The sequence below is a fragment of the Aricia agestis genome, chromosome 15, assembly GCF_905147365.1.
Source record: "Aricia agestis chromosome 15, ilAriAges1.1, whole genome shotgun sequence".
Classification (NCBI taxonomy): Eukaryota; Metazoa; Arthropoda; class Insecta; order Lepidoptera; family Lycaenidae; genus Aricia; species Aricia agestis.
In genome coordinates this window covers 8,361,892-8,375,349 of record NC_056420.1, presented here as the reverse complement: position 1 = coordinate 8,375,349, position 13,458 = coordinate 8,361,892, and the positions used below count along the sequence as shown (strand labels likewise).

At 35.7% G+C, this 13,458-nt stretch overlaps 1 protein-coding gene across 24 annotated transcripts in view; it reads left to right on the top strand.

The window, feature by feature from the left end:
* The window catches only part of LOC121734284 (casein kinase I), a 66,529-nt gene that overhangs the window by 1,740 nt on the left and 51,331 nt on the right, over window positions 1-13,458 (top strand). For 23 of the 24 annotated variants that reach the window (XM_042124786.1, XM_042124785.1, XM_042124783.1 and 20 more), the window contains one exon: window positions 6,071-6,222. In XM_042124786.1, the coding sequence (XP_041980720.1) occupies window positions 6,071-6,222 (152 nt within the window). Of the gene's footprint in view, window positions 1-1,117; window positions 1,227-6,070; window positions 6,223-13,458 lie in introns of those variants that run through there. The other variant, XM_042124791.1, reaches the window with a different exon arrangement.

Genomic DNA, 13,458 nt, shown 5'->3' with positions numbered 1-13,458 from the left:
AGTTTTGTAATGCAATAATGTTTTACACTGTCTTTTCAATGTACCTATCATTTTTTAACTCAAAGCATAAATGTAGCAAAAAAGCGCCATTGTAATTAATAATTTAAGACTTTTCAGTCTTGTAATTTTTATCAGTAAAAAGACTGTGCCTTCTCAATTTTTTTTCAATTAGTATTACATATTATATCTAAACTTTGGTGACCTAATTAATAATTATTACACATATTATTGTAATAACAACTGCAGATCTGCAGAATTGAGGAATGTAGTGTAAAATATATTCTATATTATTTTACACTTAGATTCCTCAATTGCTTGTTTTGGCCAGACAAATGCAAGTTCCACAGAATAGAATAAGTTGGTAAGGCTCATGGTAAGAATAAATTAACTTCACTAACATAATATGTACTCTATATTTGCTATAATTTATTATCTTTCGAAACATTCTGCTAGCAATGGTGGCCTTAACAGACAGTATATTTCTTAGGGACCTATCAGACAGAGAGCGGTCAAGCATTCAAGCGGTCAGTTTTGCATTCTTTGTGTTGTAATATGCTATATAAAGATACCCAGACAGTGCGGCATTCTGACCGCGTCAGAATTCCTATACTGTGGGACTGACCGCTCGAACGCAGAATGTGATCACAGAATGCTTGAATGCGTGACCGCTCGCTGTCTGATAGGTCCCTAAGCAAAGATTTGACTTCCCACTTTGCTTGAGCTGTCATTGGTTAGATTTTCATGACAAATTTTATTACAAAAAATTTGCAATGTTACAATGGCATAATAATGTTGTTATAGGTTGTTGGGTGGAATTAATGGAAGAAATATCAAAATGATACATGTCCATTCATTTAATACAATTTAACCGCCATTATCAATGTGACGTTCATGAATCATAGCTGTAAACATCTTGGGGCATCTCGCAAAGCATGATAACACTCCATAATAAAAACAGTACTACTTATCTGTTGAGTTCGATTTCTGAACGGTGCAAATGTAGAAATAATATTTTATTATAATTCACTAAGAAATTATTAAAGAAATTATGGACTTTTGCTGTACTAGTTCTGAGATTCTGATGAAGTTTTTTAAAAATCAAGTATGCCTGATTTTTGACATTTGTTTGACATTTAGTGGTCTAACTAAAATGTGCAGAAAAGTACAAAATTCTTAAAAATCACAGTGGAATCATGGAAGAAAATACGGTAAATGCATAAAAAATTGTAAGTAATATTAAATGTATCATAAGATTTAGTTCTATGCTATTAAATTTTATGCTCATTACTAGTACATGTTTCTCAGCTGTGGCTTGTGAGTCAGTTTTGAGTCAAACTAAATATGAAAACCATATATTATTTATCAATATTATATTATGTTTAGTTCATATTATTCTTTTACTTAATATAAATAAGGCTAAGTTTAATACTTGTACATACAACAATTTATTTATTGTTATTAAAGTGTAGTCACACACACTTTTTGTACTCAATAATCATAATAAACAAACACATTTACATTTACTCAGTTCATTTTTGTATGAAGTTCTGAGTTCTGAGTTTTAATTATTTATTTCAAGTGGACCAGCAAGCAAATAGTTGTTGGTGAATACATTTTGATTTTAAAATATATTACACATTAGATAGACATAATATTATTGCACTGGAGACAGATTGATGGAGGCCTAGGCCGAAAACTTTATTCATAAACAATTTCAGAAAAAAAAAACATTAAAATAAAAAATAGGTCACACTGCACTTACTATCATGGTCCTTACAATTCATAAATAATCGGCCAAGTGCGAGTCGTACTCGCGCACTAAGGGTTCCATACCGTTAGAGCGAAAATATTGAAAAAAGTGTGTTTTTTATATGGTTAATTATTTATTTTATATTATTATTTAAAATTAAAGTACACATATAATTGAGGATTTTGTGAAAATTTCAAGTGTCTATAGTCTATACTATATGTTGCCATTATGGATTACGAGCCAATAAGACCAAAAAAATAAAGTTTTTTTTATGGTTTCTGTACTAAAAACAAAATGAAGTTAATATTTAAGGGGGGCTCCCTTAAATATTAACTTCATTTTGTTTTTAGTATTTGTTTTTATAGCGGCACCAGAAATACATAATCTGTGTAAATTTCAGAAGTCTAGCTATAGCGGTTCATGAGTTACAGCCTAGAGATAGACAGACAGATGGACAGACAGACAGACAGACGGACGGATAGACAGACAGACGGACAGACAGACGGACAGACAGACGGACAGACGACAGACAGACAGACATTGAAGTCTCAGTAATAGGGTCCCGTTTTTATATAGTTCAACTTTCAAGTTTATAGTTCAACTTTATAAAGTTGAACTATACCAGGAATAGAACCTAGCTTTTTAGGGTTCCGTAACCAAATAATACAGCCATGACCACAATTTCAATAAAATAATTATAATATTTATCAACATGTAATCACTTTGATTCTGACTTTCACTTGCAGTCAGTGCTAATAACTGGTATGATTCATTCCTGCCTGTTACTAGGTTTTGTTAAGTCTTAGACTCAGATGCATTATAGTTGTGGTTAGAATGGAATTATTTATTAATCTATATAATATATATATAAAACTCAAAGGTGACTGACATGGTGATCTATTAACGCACAGCCCAAACCACTGGACGGATCGGGCTGGAATTTTGTATGCAGGTAGATGTTATGACGAAGGCATCCGCTAAGAAAGGATTTTGATAAATTCCAACCCCAAGGGGGATGAAAGTTTGTATATAATAATACTTCTTGACGCGAGCGAAGCCGCGGGCAAAAAAGCTCGTAATACAATAATGCTAAATAATCGGCCAAGTGCGAGTCGGACTCGCGCACGAATGGTTTCCATACCATTATAGAGCAAAATTAGGCCATAAATTGTGTTTTTTTTTGTATGGCCCTTAATTTTTAATTTATTTTAATATGATTATTAATTATAAACTGAGTAATTAAAAAAACTGAGTAATTTATGAATATTTCAGGTGGCTACCTGTTGTTATTATTGGTATCGAGCAAAAAATGTTAAAAAATTCAAGTTTTTTGTATGGGAGCCACCCTTAAATATTACATTTATTTTGTTTTTACTATTTGTTGCTATAGGAGCAACAGAAATACACAGTCTGTGAAAATTTCAACCTTAGCTATTACCGTTCTTGAGTTACAGCCTGCAGACAGACAGACGGACAGACATCAAAGTCTTAGTAATAGGGTCCCGTTTTTAACCTTTGTGTACTGAATCCTAAAAAGAGCAATGTATTGTTTTTGTTTATGTTAAATGGCTATTTTGTTGTACTTAAAGTGATTGTGTTTTCATAAATTTTAAAATTGGTAATTATAGGTATATATTTGATAAATAATTATTAGAAGTACAAAAGAGATGCTCCATTTGTTTGTGAATAGTTGTAAGAAATTAAAATTAGAAGAGATTTTTAATAGCTATGAAGTTTTGATGCCAAGTGCTGTCCCATTTAAATGCATTTTAATTTACATGTGAGCCCAGCGTGGGTTGTAATACTACCAATTTAAATACTACTTTAACTGTGCAATAGAAAATACACAGGCACATTAATTTGAAGTTATAATTTTGTTTTAATTTAGATTTTAGATCGAATTGTGAGCAGAAGTTCAATGACAATATATTTTTTGCCCTAAAATCTAGTAAATAATAAATAGTTTTTAGGGTTCCGTACCTCAAAAGGAAAAAACGGAACCCTTATAGGATCACTTTGTTGTCCGTCTGTCCGTCCGTCCGTCTGTCAAGACCCTTTTTCTCAGGAACGCGTGGAGGTATGAAGCTGAAATTTATATCAATTACTCAGGTCTACTGTCCCTTGAAGCTGTGAAAAAATCAAACTTCTAAGCCAACGCAATCAAAAGATACAGCCGTTTATGCCGCAAATTTTCGACATTTGCAAGGGAATCAAAACCTACAGGGTGCTTCCCGTGAACTCAGAATCTTGAAATTTGGTACGAAGCAACGTCTTATAGCATAGATAAAGGAAAAATTACGAAAACCATAAATTTTTAGTTACATCACATAATATATATTTTTTTAATAATTTTAAACTTACTACCCATTTCCTCATAAACGCGTAGAGGTATTAAATTGAAATTCATACCAAATACTCAGGTCTATAATACCTTTAAGCTGTAACAAAATCAAACTTCTATGTCAACGCAATCAAAAGAAACAGCAATTTAAGCTGCATATTTTGAAACTCGCAAGTACTCGCAAGGGAATCAAAACCTAAAGGGTACTTCCAGTCGACCTAGAATCTTGAAATTTGGCATGAAGCAAAAATTCCGAATACCTTAAATTTTGTTATGAATTTCATTTTGCAATAAAAATACCATAGTTATGACTCGATTGTCGTAATGAACGAACTTTGTAAACCTTGCAGGTTTGTACGGAACCCTCGGTGCGCGAGTCCGACTCGCACTTGGCCGGTTTTTATTATTATTTGTACCCTAAAATCAAGTGATAATAATATGTCATTTAAAATGTAACATTATTGCTAATTTCATTCACCACTATAACTTCTATGCTTGAAAGTTGAAACTGTTCAATATGACGGGATTATCCCTTGCAATGCTAGAAATTCAGAAGAATTGAGTCCATTAACAAAAAAAAAAAAGAAACAAATGACATAGTAATTTGAATTTTTTTCGTTCATTAAAAGCTGGTGTCAACTTTTCTTATATTTAAACACATTTAAGGTGTAGCGTGTAGCTGTAGGTGTAGCAAATTCTACGTAAATAATGCTATCTAGGAATCCTTGATTTAAAGTAGTAATTCCCAAAGTGGTCTAGGTGGACCCCCAGGGGTACACGTGAGACTAGACGGGGGTTTTCGTTGGCTCTGACAAAAAATGGGGGTCCACAATTATTGTAGGCGGGGGCAGTTAGCAGTGAAGAACTTTAAAGTAGGCTTTATTTCTCTTATTGGAAACCATAGGCCAGGGATGGCGAACCCTGCCTTATCAACGTGCCACTTTTCTGAATAACCACTATAAGGGCCGCTCTACACCGGAATGGCAGGGGCGAGGCGAGCGCCGTGCACTGATTTGTCATATGATTTTAAACTTTATCTTCATTATAATCGCTTGAAAAATCTACGGCCGCGCGCGATTTCTCAAGCGATACTGTGTACCTAATACAATAATGAAGATAAAGTTTAAAATCATATGACAATGAAAGTGCTCGCCTCGGCGGCGCTATATACCATTCCGGTGTAGCGCGGCCCTTAAAGTGATAATAAATAAAAGTGATAAATCATAGACGTGCAATCAAATAATAATATTTTTCTTTGTAATCTTGATACGTATATATTTAAAAAATATACCCCTAGCCTAACTTGGCGCTTGTAGAATATAATCACTATAATAATTTTCGATTTTGTGATCAGCAGCGTGCTCAAAATTTTATGTCGCGTGCCATTGGCTCGCCATCCCTGGTATTGGCGAATAATTTATTGAAAAGCACATGATATCTTATATCTTTAAACGAGCAATTCCCTACACCCCCCTATATACTAAATTTCATGAAAATCGTTGGAGCCGATTCCGAGATTCCATATATATATATTTGGAATCTCGGAATCGGCTCCAACGATTTTCATGAAAGTTAGTATATAGGGGGTTTCGGGGGCGATAAATCGATCTAGCTAGGAATCAAGTTTAGAAAATATTATTTTCAACGAATACCGAGCAAAGCTCGGTCAAATAGCTAGTTATAATATTACGATCGCACTCAGATGCATTTAATGATTACTTAACTTTAATTTAATAAACAATACTCTGCGTGCTTCAAAAGCCGAATGTTTGCCACGGTATGTTTCTTTTATGATCTAAACAACATTAATATAACAACATTCTTTGCAAATAAATAATGATAATGATGATAATATTGACATAGACTGCATAATTTTTTAGTCAAACTGTTAAAAGTTATGTAATAAACAAATGTCTACAAGGGCGGTTAGTGTTTGTGATGATTTTTTCAAAATTGACCCCAAACACGTTACTTTGCAGCGCAACAGGTGGTGCGGGGCGCGGCGTGGGCGGCAGCGCGATGCACACCTCGCGCCACTCGGTCAACTCCAGCTCCGGCGTGCTCATGGTCGGGCCCAACTTCCGCGTCGGCAAGAAGATCGGCTGCGGCAACTTTGGGGAGTTGAGGCTCGGTGAGTGTTAGCTTAGCTCTGCTTGTTATGTGAGCCTGGTATCTTGCGGAATGACGAATAGGGTTGTTGTAAGTAATGTTTGATAGCTCATGGACATCTTTTTAGGAAAAAATAATTTATTAACTTATTGAGTGCTCGACGGCTATGCAAGTCTGGTAACTCGATTGAAAATGCGATGCCTGATAATAATTAAGGGATAGGAATAATTTGGTCATAATATATTTAAAATGGAAATCATTTATGTAAACGGTACCTTAGTTCTAAAAGGCAGCAACTAAGCGCAAAAGGGATGATGAGTCCATACTTTGTCATACTTTCCTCGGACTTCACCAGCTTACTGTAAAGTTAACGTTCGCAGTTATTTTACTTCTGAAAGGACATTTATGACGACGACATAAGCATCACTCGCACAAACTCCGACAACAATAAATCTGAACGGACCGTAGTAATTTTCTTCGCATACATTCGAAAGAAAATGAAGAGCAGCCAATGATTCACCCGTGTAGGTTGCGTTTGAGTGAGTAAATATTAAATTGGCACCAGCCTTGGCCGTTTCAATGAATTGAAATGGAATTAGGCACTTCCTTTCATGATTTTTTTTCGACGGACCGGTCGGTTACTTTGCACGCTGTTTCGCCAGATTTAGTTTTAAATCTGTATGAAACAATTTTTTTTTGTCCGGATCCTACAGGGCTTTACAAGGGATCGTCTTGACTTTTTATGTTTTCTGTGAGCATAATAATACCTAATTGTGCTCTCATAACATAAGGGACTAGATCAGGGGTCACCAATTAGTTTCGCTCAGGATCCGTTTTAAGACATGAAATGACCTTCGCGGTCCGCACATTTTATATAAAAAAAATATTAAACAGGTAATTACGGAAATTACAAAGGTTTTTTAGATATCAATGAAAAAAGTAACCATTTTTTGTAGCTAATTATTTCTCTGAAGTTTGGAGTGAAATATTGGTGCAAGCTCTAGATATTGCCTTAAATCCTGGAGATGTTGAGGTCCTAAGATGAACGTAGATCATCTTCGAACATGCTGGGTCCGCACACAACGGGTCGGCGGTCCTGATGCGGAACGCGGTCTGCCATTTGGTGACCCCTGGACTAGATGTTGCCCGCGATTTCGTTGTATCAAAATTAGTTTATCACGTGGATACTGTACAATCCTGGAGCTCAAATTATATCCACACCTACCAAATGTCATTAAATCAGTTCAACGGTGTGAGTGTGACCGTAAATAGTAAAGCCAGAGTAGACAGAATGATAGAGTATGCCGACTTAGAACTGATGTTGAAATTTTTAAATTTGACGTATTATGTCGCTAGGGTTGTTAACTTGTCACCTACGAATTTAAAACTATGACATATTCGCTGGACGTGTTCCTCTTTGGTCGTATTGTTGTTTATGTTTTGGCACATGCGATTAAAATTGACAGAATCTAATTTTGAAATCTTTATTTTAAATATTTAAAAATAAATTATATCAGCCAGCGCGAGGCACATTCCGTTCATAATCCTAGTGAAACCCGACGAATTTGACAGATATTGAAACCTGTCCGTCTCTTTGCAGTCGAACTACTGGTCGTTATGTCTATTGTGGTAAAGCGGTGGCAGTCTGAAAACAGACTATACTTTGGCATTTATTTAAATAAATATTAAATACGGATGAACCTTATACAGCAGACATATTACTTCCGTCTTACAACTTAACGAAGAAACAATAAAGTGAATAAAAGTTCAATAAAAATCTTACAGTTGCGACAAGTTGATTTGTTTATATCGAGAAACAGGATTGATAATGTAGAGTTTGACTAGTTATAGTACTGTATGTACAAGACTATAGTCCGGTCGCGCCGCACGTAGAACTCCGTACGATCTCTCGCTACTTGTCTCCTTCACGGAATATATTGCTATCGCGTTTACAGGTGGCGGCGCGGACACAAAATCTTAGTGTCGGTACTCGGTTGGGAAAGTTTCCTTTGAAATTCGGATGATGACTCAGTGACCGGTTTCGGTCCTATCACAAACCAGTAACCGGCGAGACAACGATTAGTATCGGTTCTAAATATCTCATTTGCCCTACAATTATAATCTTATATATAAAAATGGATTTTCAAATGTGTTAGTCGCGCTAAAACTCGAAAACGGCTAAACGGATTGGGCTGATTTTAGTCTTAAAATATTCGTAGAAGTCCAGGGAAGGTTTTAAAGTGACACGAAGTTCACCGGGACAGCTAGTTATTTTTAATTAAAAGAAAAACTCGAAACTCTACCAACAAATTATTATGCTATTTTATAGTACCTACTAGAAATATTCCTTGATATTTAAAGTAGCAATGTAGCTATTACAAGAAAACGTCTTTCGATCTTCCCTAGCTCCTCTGCCCTACTAGACAAGTGGCAAGCGATTATCGTAAACGCCAACAAAATGTATGCGATTTGACATAAGTCATCGCTTCGCTAGCGAATACTAATGTCGAATCCCATACATTTTATTGGCGTTTACGATAATCGCTTGACACTTATCTCTAGGCCCAGAGCTTTTTATCCTTGGTCACTAGTAAATTAGAAGGTTATTCGATGCAAATAAACATATTAATACTTCGGACTACTTAAGATTTAAGTATGAATGCAATGTAACGTAGATGGATAACTTTATAACGTTATGTCGGTGACTAAACCAAACGTTTTGTGGGTCAATGATCTGCACGGATACTAAGGATCTAGACGCGAATGGCAAAAACATTACGTGGTTCTATATTTATGGACTGTTAATGCTAGTTCAATGTCCAATGTTCATAATGTGATCAATCGTTGAACTATACCTGTGTATTTCGTTTTGTTAATGGGTTAGTTTGAATTTAAAATTGGAACCTCTTGTTCTAATTTTGAATTAGGCCCAGGGAATAGAGAAGAGACGCAAAGAAGCATAAGTTCGATTTAAAATTAGAATGTTTATGTATTGTAATGTATTTAGATATTTCAATTTAGTATTGCTTTTATGCATCGCCAAGCCGCGCATCCTTTCGCCTGGTTTCGGTCTAAAGTTGAGGTCACGGCTACTATTGGCTATAAATTTTGTTTTTAACCTTTTTAATTCTTAGGACTCGTGGAATTTTGAATGTAAATTTATGACATTTTAATTTACTTACTGTTACTTTCATACATTTTTGGGTCAGTAACAGACTTTATTTTGTCTCTGTTACTCTGAGAGCCTTTTACAAAATATGAATTATTATAGGTTTCTGTTATAGATATGTTGGTAAGCATAATACCTATATTTGGTTACCTACTGCATTTTGAATTGTCTTAATTTTTGTGGAAAATTTTGCATTCAAATGTTAGACCACAAAAAGGATATATTACTTATAGCGTTTTCGTAATGAAAGCTTTAATTATACGAGGGCTGCTATTTATGTATCCGGAACTGGCCACTTACAAGAACAATATTTAAAAAGTAATTACAACATTTGAAAATAGAACTCTTTGGTTGAAGAATACATTTTGTTTCATGTGACTGTCAATTATTTTTCCATTGTGGCGTCATTTTGAAAATTGCGTGTCTTCATTTGCCATGGATTTAACGCGTGAACATTTTCGTGCAATGATTTACTACGATTTTCGGCGTGGGCTAAATCAACAACAGTGCTTTATTCAACTCACTGCAACTTTTGGAGATGAAGCACCATCAAAAACCACTGTTTATCACTGGTACAGTGAGTTTAATCGTGGGCGGTCTATGCTCACGGATGAAAATAAAGAAGGTCGCCCAAAAACAGCTGTTGTCCCACAAAATATAGATGCTGTGCGGGAACTAATAATGCGTGATCGTCATGTTACATATCGCGAGATAGAGGCGTCCTTAGGCATAAGTATGACGAGCATACATAAGATATTACACGAACATTTGGCTGTAAAAAAAATATGTTCGCGTTGGATTCCGCACAACTTGACAATCGATCAAAAACGGGCTCGTGTCGATTGGTGCAAAAAAATGATAAAAAAATACAACCGTGGTACGTCAAAAGCCGTTTATAATATCTACACAGGTGATGAATCTTGGATCTATGCATATGACCCCGAAACTAAACAACAGTCAACGGTGTGGGTGTTCCAAGATGAGCCGAAACCAACAAAAGTTACTCGTGCAAAAAGTACTTTGAAGCAAATGGTCGCCTGTTTTTTTGGAATTAATGGACATGTGGCTACAGTGCCATTAGAGAATCGTAAAACGGTTAATTCTGAATGGTATACGACCATTTGTTTACCAGAAGTCTTTGAAGAAATAAGAAAGGACAACCGACAACGCAGAATCATATTACATCACGACAATGCTAGCTGTCACACCTCAGCTGAAACAACTCAGTTTTTGGAGGGTCAAAAGATCGAATTGACTGGTCATCCGCCGTACAGCCCTGATTTGGCACCTAACGATTTCTTTTTATTTCCATACGCGAAGAACAAATTACGTGGTCAACGTTTTTCGAGCCGCGAAGAGGCTGTTGATGCGTTCAAAATGCACGTTTTGGAGATACCTCAATCAGAATGGAAAAAGTGCTATGAAAATTGGTTCCAGCGTATGCAAAAGTGTGTCGATCATCGCGGCGAATATTTTGAAAAGCAATAAAACCATATTAAATGATATATGTTTGTTTCTTTTTTTAATTCCGGATACATAAATAGCAGCCCTCGTATCTATGGCAGACTGGTAAAGATTACCTTAGTGAACAGAAATCTAAGTTAAATCGGAGTTCATACAAAGGCTGTCTAGCTATACTAACAAGGATACAAAAACATTGCAAAACAACGGATCGATTCGCCTAAACTCGGTTAAGGTTGTTACTAGGGCTTTAGGTTCAAACAACTACTACATATTATGTATCTATAGTTTAACATTATTTAAAACTAGTAAAATTATCTTATGAATTTTAATTTATTACATCTATGGATCTAGTGACCAGTTATTACAGGTCATACAGTATTGAGCATATTTTTTATGTAGGCACTGAAAGGAAAATAGAACACTTATAGTCTGAGCTACTAGATGACGCCCGCAACTCCGTTGCGCCAAAATTAGTTTATCGCGCGGGAACCGTACATTTTTCCGGGACAAAAAGTATCCTATGTCCTTTCCCGGGACTCAAAGTATCTCCATGCCAAATTTAAGCAAAATCGGTCAGCGGTTTGGGCGTGAAGAGGAGGACAGACAGACTTTCGCATTTATAATATTAGTATGGATAATATTTTTCTCATCACTCATCAGTTAATCCATATTATTAACATTATAAATGCAAAAGTATGTCCCCTCCATTTGTCAGGTCGCCAAAACGAGTGCTCAACCGATTTGATTGTAGAAAAGACATAGGATAGACAAATTTCAGGGCAACCAATAGCAGGCAGGGAATATTCTGATATGAAATATAATATCTAAGGTACTTACCGATCGGTCTTTTACCTATATCCGGTTAATCATACATATTTTATGAAAAAATCCAGTGAATCATCATGAGATGATTCATTCTAGGATATGTCCTAGATACTATTGTCTATTATAAATGTTTTAACCGACTTGAAAAAAGGGGGAGGTTATATTATGTTCGGCTATGGATATTTTTTTTAATGATAAATAGGTAGATCTTTATTACTATTAGGCGGAATTTTTGATAGGTAGCTCAATCATAGACTTCCTTTTATTCTGTGAAACGATTTCTTGAACAGCGTAGCTAGCACGGGGTTTCCCAGTCGATTCTTCGGAAGAAAGTAATGGCAGTTTCTTTCCCATGTCTACATATCTTATTCCCGAGCATGGCACCACCCATCGACTTGAGTTTCAGTGGACAAAGACAAGAAACTCTTTCCATAGCAACCATCAAAGCAACGGATATTTTTGTTTTGACAATTAGTGTCTTGGTTCTTTTTTTTTTAATTATGGCACCTCGGCTATAAAACCATGGCCAGTGTCGAGTAAATGGCGGCAAATTCAAAAAATCGACGTGCAGCAACCCTGTCTATAGTCGGAATTATAGTTTTGATCTACGAAATACGAAAAATAAAAACTAAGTAACTTTATTATTCGTAGTTTGTAGATCAAAACTATAATTCCGGCTATAGACAGGGTTGCTATACATCGATTTTTTTTAATTTGCTGCCATTTACTCGACACTAGCCATGGTTTTATAGCCAAGTGCCATCAGGCGCGGTCCGAAGGGGGGGGGTCACAGGTCACAGGGGACATGACCACCCCCAAAATCTAAGGTAAAATTGAAAAATCTCAAAATCTTGCTAAATAATAAAAGGAAATATCTAGCTATCCCCTAGCCACCACTTCGTCCGACCTTAGACAGCTGCTGTGAACCCAGAAACGTCCGAGGGCGCAGATAAAAAACCCCCCCAAAATTTCAGGTTGCGACCGCGCCTGAGTGCCATAATAAAAATAAAAAAAGAATCAAGAAACTAAATGTCATAAGCGGTTCGTCATGCTTGACTTATGGATTTTCAAAAGCGGAAGATATCGAGATACGAAAGAAACTTTTTCTCCAGTGTTTTTCCGGTAAAACTGTCAAAATTTAGTTTCTTTCGTTTGTCTACGTGCTTGTGCTAGCTATGCAGGTTTCATTTAAAAATATCAATCGATTGTCATGATTGTATCTAATGTATTCTAGTTTTTGAGGTATTTTGACTGGGGTTTATCTTTTCAATAGCGTTGTATAGTTTGACGTTAGCCAATCGAAAGCGTTAGTGAATAGATATTTAATAAACTCTTGTTGAAAAAATACAGGATGTAACAAAACTAAGTGATAATACTTTAGGGGGTGTTTTACTTTAGTACGTAAAAATTCATGACAATTGCCATACAAATGACAAAAAAAATGTTGCTCTTTCAGCGCTGCTTTTTTCATAGTAAACTCTATAAGTAAGCCTGTAAGGGACACATATACGCAACCTACAGTATTATCACTTTGTTTTGTTACACCTTGTATATTTATGTATATTGTATATTCACAGCCGAACATATAACCCCCCCTTATTTAAAAAACTATGCCTATATCTCGCAATAGTTTGATGACGTCGCTAACTCTACAACGATAATATCTCAGTAGATAGGCGGCGATAGTAACACTTATCTTTAGGTCTCGTAGGCACTTACTGGCTGTATTAAGGTCGGAGCGGGCTGTAGGTCAATGTGTAACCCTTAATCGGGGACCTTGCAGGCCTATTTATAGAGCCA